The sequence below is a fragment of the Neopelma chrysocephalum genome, unplaced genomic scaffold (assembly GCF_003984885.1).
Source record: "Neopelma chrysocephalum unplaced genomic scaffold, ASM398488v2 Primary Assembly neopelma1_86146, whole genome shotgun sequence".
NCBI classification, from domain to species: domain Eukaryota; kingdom Metazoa; phylum Chordata; class Aves; order Passeriformes; family Pipridae; genus Neopelma; species Neopelma chrysocephalum.
Window position 1 is genome coordinate 1 of NW_020915727.1, and position 4,723 is coordinate 4,723.

Sequence of the window (4,723 nt, forward strand, 5' to 3'; positions counted from 1 at the left end):
CTCCCCCTCCAGAGGAGTTTTTGCTGAATATTGTTTGTGAATTAATGACTTATTTAGAAATAAAGGTGGGAAAACAATGGATCATCCAGGTGTAGACGCAGCTCTGAGTGTTACACACTCAGTTTTAAGGGGATTGTTGACCACAAACCAAACCTCTTCTTAGTGAAACACCACAAATACGAGATGTAAAGTTAAAAAACACCCTGAGTTTGTGCCTTGGGTTTGATGCTGCAGCAGAGCAGCTCCTGAGGGACATCCCTTGGAGTGTTTATCCCAACATCTGTGACCCCGAGCTGCTCCTTTCCCTTCCCAGTGCACCCGGCCGTGGTGATCCGGCAGCGGAAATCCTACAGGAGGAAAGACGGGGTGTTCCTCTACTTCGAAGACAATGCAGGAGTGATTGTAAATAACAAAGGAGAAATGAAAGGTGAGGATTGGAATCGTGTCCCACTGGGAATGGCATTGCCACAGGGCTGAGCTTTCCTGAGGGAAAGGACCCAGGTTCCACTCAGAGAGTGGAAAACGCTGCCCTGGACCATCTGTGCCCTGTGGAATTCTAGAATGGTTTGGGTTGGAAGGGACCTTAAAGCTCATCCAGTTCCACCAAGCCCCGTCCAACCTCGACCACTTCAGGGATGGGGCAGCCACGGTTTCTCTGGGAATTCCATTCCCCCCTTCCCAGGGCAGAACTGATGCTCCGTTATCCCTGTTTTCCAGGCTCAGCAATCACAGGCCCCGTGGCCAAGGAATGTGCGGATCTGTGGCCCAGGATCGCCTCCAACGCCGGGAGCATCGCCTGATCCTCACCCTGAGCCTCTGCAGAGGCAGCAAATAAAAGGCCTTGTACCCAACTCCGTGGTGTGTTTCTTGCCAAAGCGTCTCCTCTGTGGAGCAGAAAGGTGCTGGAAGAAGGGGGGTGGTGCTGGGAAGGATTTTTATGGAGCTCCTGGTGTGTTTCAGCAGGAAAATGGGATTTGGGGCTTTAATATCTTGAGTCTGTTTTTCAGGCAGGTTCTTGCACTGCTGGAAAAACACCTGGAATGGCCTAAATTTTAGTGAATTGATCCAGTGGGTGTGCACAGACAGGAACTGGGAAGGGTCTGTGGAAGCTCTGCCTTTGTGCAGGAGCTCTCAAAACTGTAGAGTTTCTGGAATTTTCTTCCCCAATGGGCAATTTAACTGCTTAGGGATAATTTTAACCACTTGGAGATACTGTGGGGGAGAAATAACTGCCCGAAACAGCTGGGCCATGAGCTGCAGGTCCTGGTGGACAGTGGGATCTGAGGAATGTCCCTTGGACACTGAGGACACGTGGAGGCCACTGCTGTCCCCCGAGGGAGTGGCTGAAGCAGGAGCTGCTGAACCCTCGATGCCAATTCCACGTGGAAAGTCTGAGCTGAGCTTCCAGGATCAGCTCCAGAGGCTTCAGGAGCAGAGTGGGGAGGTAGGTCCACGGACAGGCTGTGGTTTTTCTGGTGTTTCTGGAGCAGAGGGAGGAGTGGTTTGGGTGTGAACTGCAGGGCCCACCTGAGCAAGGAAAATGTCTCATCCCTGGGTTCACCAGTGACTTTGTCCTGGTTTTGGGCCCTGGAACACCCACCCTGAAACAGGGGCTGCTCCCAGGCCTGGCTGCAATTCCTGCCTCCATCTGCCCTGGCACCAAGGGCATTTTCCCTCAGCACAGTGCATTTCTTCCCTCTTCTTGGAGATTCCTGATGTTTTTGTGCAATTCCTGGTGTTTCAGTGCAGGGAGGGTGGGGAAACGGAGCGAAGCCTCACAGATTTGGAAGCACAAACCCAGGGAACGATGGACAAACCACCAGGGCCTTGCAGTGACTGGTTTGGGAATTTTTTAACTGATTTTTTGATTATTTTTTTTTTTTAACCATCTCTCTGGCCTAACCACGAACCTGCAAAAATACTGTGGCCTAAAAAGTGTTTCTTGCCACTCCCACTGGAGATGCAGGGACCTGCTCAAGCGTTAGGGAACAAACCTGTTCTCCCCTGATGCTTTAACAGCCGCCTTTCTGATTTTTGACGACTCTTCTTTCCATGGCCTTGGATTCTTGGATTAAACATTTTGAGTTTAATTTTTTGGGGGGGTTTTTTGATGTCCTCTGCCTTCAGGGTGCCAGCTGGAGGATGGGCTGTGGGCAGGTAATTCCTGTGCCAGGCTGGGCACACCCCAAGACCAAACAAAGGCACAGCCGAGTGCCTTCGGTGATGTTTCTGAACTCGGCGTTGGAAACGTCCCTTTTTCCTTGTGTTTTAGAGGAAATTAAGTGAGAATTCATTAGTTTGACCTTCAAGGGCTGGCTGGGAGGGCGGTGAGAGCCCCAGGCTGGGGTTTGGGGTGGAAGGAGGAGCAGTGGGAGCTGGGCAGGGATGAGGTGTGGGAGCAGCCCTGGAATGCGGCCGCGCCGCCTTGTCACTGCCCACAAGGAGCCTCCCTGGCCCTGCTGCCCTCGTGGGGGTATAGCTCAGGGGCAGAGCATTTGACTGCAGATCAAGAGGTCCCCGGTTCAAATCCGGGTGCCCCCTCCCTTTTTTTTAATTTTTCCCCTTCTTTTTGTCCCCCAGAACTCGGTTTGGAGCTCTCCATTCCCACGTTTTCCCCCCCAGGCCCTGTGCTGGTTGCTGGCTGCAGGTGACCCCCAGCAGAGCAGAGGAGCCTCTGCTCAGTGTTCCCAAGGAGGAGGGATGAGTATTTCTTTGAGAACCTGCTTTCTGCCCTGGGATTAATTAGCAGTTTTGCTGGGATGGCAATTAGCAGGCAGATTCCTGCTGGGAATGCTGGCTGGAAGCAGGGGGTATAGCTCAGTGGTAGAGCATTTGACTGCAGATCAAGAGGTCCCTGGTTCAACTCCAGGTGCCCCCTCTTTTTTCCCTTGATTTTCTCTCTTCCTTTGGCCAAAATGTTTCCCAGGAAGAAGGTGAGGAGCTCCTGTTGGATGTGGGAGTTGTGCTGTGCACTGAATGTTGTTTGGGAGCTTTGGGATTCAGTAATTGAGGTCCTCTTGGGAAGGGGCAGGGGTTGTGCACTGAGGAACTCCTGAGCTTGTTCTGTCTGTTCTTAATTCTCTCCAGTACTCACATTTAGCATAATTGATGATCTTTGGCATCATTTGTGCTGTTTAAGTGCCTGTCCAGGCTGTGTCAGATCCTTTAAGGTGCACAGGGGGCTGCCAAGTAAAGGAATGCAAACCATGGCCATGAAAACTTGTCTCTCTCCATCAAGATTTTAAAATATCCCTGTGCAGGCACAGCACCAGGGGGGTATAGCTCAGTGGTAGAGCATTTGACTGCAGATCAAGAGGTCCCTGGTTCAACTCCAGGTGCCCCCTCTTTTTTCTTTTTCCCCCCCCTCTTAATTTTCTTCTTTCTTCACCCAAAATCTTTCCCAGGAGCAAGTTGGGGAGCTCTTGGTGGACCTGTGAGTTTGTTCTGTGCACTCAACGTTGGTTCTGAGCTTCAGCTTCAAAGTTATCGTGGCTCTGACTGTGGGGAAACCCCAGGGGTTGTGCCCTGTGTGAGCAACTCCTCACTGGCTGGGCCTTTCTCTGTTCTTAATTTTCTGGAGTGATCACATTTATCATAATTTATGGTACTTAACTCCCTTTGGCAGGCACACAAAGGGAGCTGACAAGGAAAGGGATCCAACCCACAGACAGAAAAACTTGTTTCTTTCCAAATAAATGTTTTTATATCTACCTGGGCACATCCTGCACCAGGGGGGTATAGCTCAGTGGTAGAGCATTTGACTGCAGATCAAGAGGTCCCTGGTTCAACTCCAGGTGCCCCCTCTCTTTTCCCTTTCTTTTTCTCTTCCTTTGGCCAAAATCTTTCCCAGGGGAGCTCTTGTTGGATGTGGGAGTTTGTTCTGTGCACTCAATGTTGATTGGGAGCTTTGGGATTCAAGAACTGAGGCCCTCTTGGGAAGGGGCAGGGGTTGGGCACTGAGGAACTGCTGAGCTTGTTTTGGCTGTTGTTAATTGTCTCTAGGAGTCACATTTAGCAGAATTGATGATCTTTGGCATCATTTGTGCTGTTTAAGTGCCTGCACAGCCTGTGACAGGTCCTTTAAGGTGCACAGGGGGCTGTCAAGTAAAGGAATGCAAACTATGGCCATCCAAACTTGTCTCTCTCCATAAACATTTTAAAGTATCCCTGTGCAGGTGCATCACCAGGGGGGTATAGCTCAGTGGTAGAGCATTTGACTGCAGATCAAGAGGTCCCTGGTTCAACTCCAGGTGCCCCCTCTTTTCCTCTCCTTCAGCCTTTATTTTGCCCAAATCTTTCCCAGAAAGAAGCTGGAGAGCCCCTTCTTGGATCTGGGAGCTTGTGCTGTTCTCTCCACGTGGTTCTGAGTTTCAGCTTTGAAGGTACCAAGGCCCTGACTCCTGGGAAGCTCCAGGAGCTGTGCACTGTGTGAGCAACTACTCACTGTTTGTGTGTGCCTTTCTCTGTTCCTAACTCTCTGGAGTAATCAATATTTACCAAAACTGACCATATTTATCAGAACTTACCATATTTGCCAGAATTTCTCCTGTTTAACTCTCTGTACAGCCTTTGACAGGCAGGGTGCAGGGGGCTGTTGAGTAAAAGAGCCCAACCAGTGGACACAGAAATTTGTTTCTCCCCATAAATGTTTTTAAATCCCTTTGTTCAGGCACAGCAGCAGGGGGGTATAGCTCAGTGGTAGAGCATTTGACTGCAGATCAAG

The 4,723-nt window shown here is 50.5% G+C and overlaps 1 protein-coding gene and 5 non-coding genes across 6 annotated transcripts; all 6 read left to right on the forward strand.

Moving 5' to 3' along the window:
* Positions 1-250: 250 nt before the first annotated feature.
* On the forward strand, positions 251-851 carry LOC113979626 (60S ribosomal protein L23-like; the record flags this gene model as incomplete). Its single annotated transcript, XM_027706960.1, has 2 exons — positions 251-427; positions 718-851. Coding segments are annotated over 2 exons (260 nt in total), but the record flags the coding sequence as incomplete, so codon positions are not given.
* A 1,618-nt stretch (positions 852-2,469) lies between these two features.
* Positions 2,470-2,541, forward strand: TRNAC-GCA. Its single transcript has one exon. It is a non-coding gene; the product is annotated as a tRNA-Cys (tRNA).
* A 265-nt stretch (positions 2,542-2,806) lies between these two features.
* Positions 2,807-2,878, forward strand: TRNAC-GCA. Its single transcript has one exon. It is a non-coding gene; the product is annotated as a tRNA-Cys (tRNA).
* A 394-nt stretch (positions 2,879-3,272) lies between these two features.
* On the forward strand, positions 3,273-3,344 carry TRNAC-GCA. The gene has a single exon. It is a non-coding gene; the product is annotated as a tRNA-Cys (tRNA).
* A 387-nt stretch (positions 3,345-3,731) lies between these two features.
* Positions 3,732-3,803, forward strand: TRNAC-GCA. The gene has a single exon. It is a non-coding gene; the product is annotated as a tRNA-Cys (tRNA).
* Positions 3,804-4,187: 384 nt separating this feature from the next.
* Positions 4,188-4,259, forward strand: TRNAC-GCA. The gene has a single exon. It is a non-coding gene; the product is annotated as a tRNA-Cys (tRNA).
* The last annotated feature ends 464 nt before the right edge of the window (positions 4,260-4,723 follow it).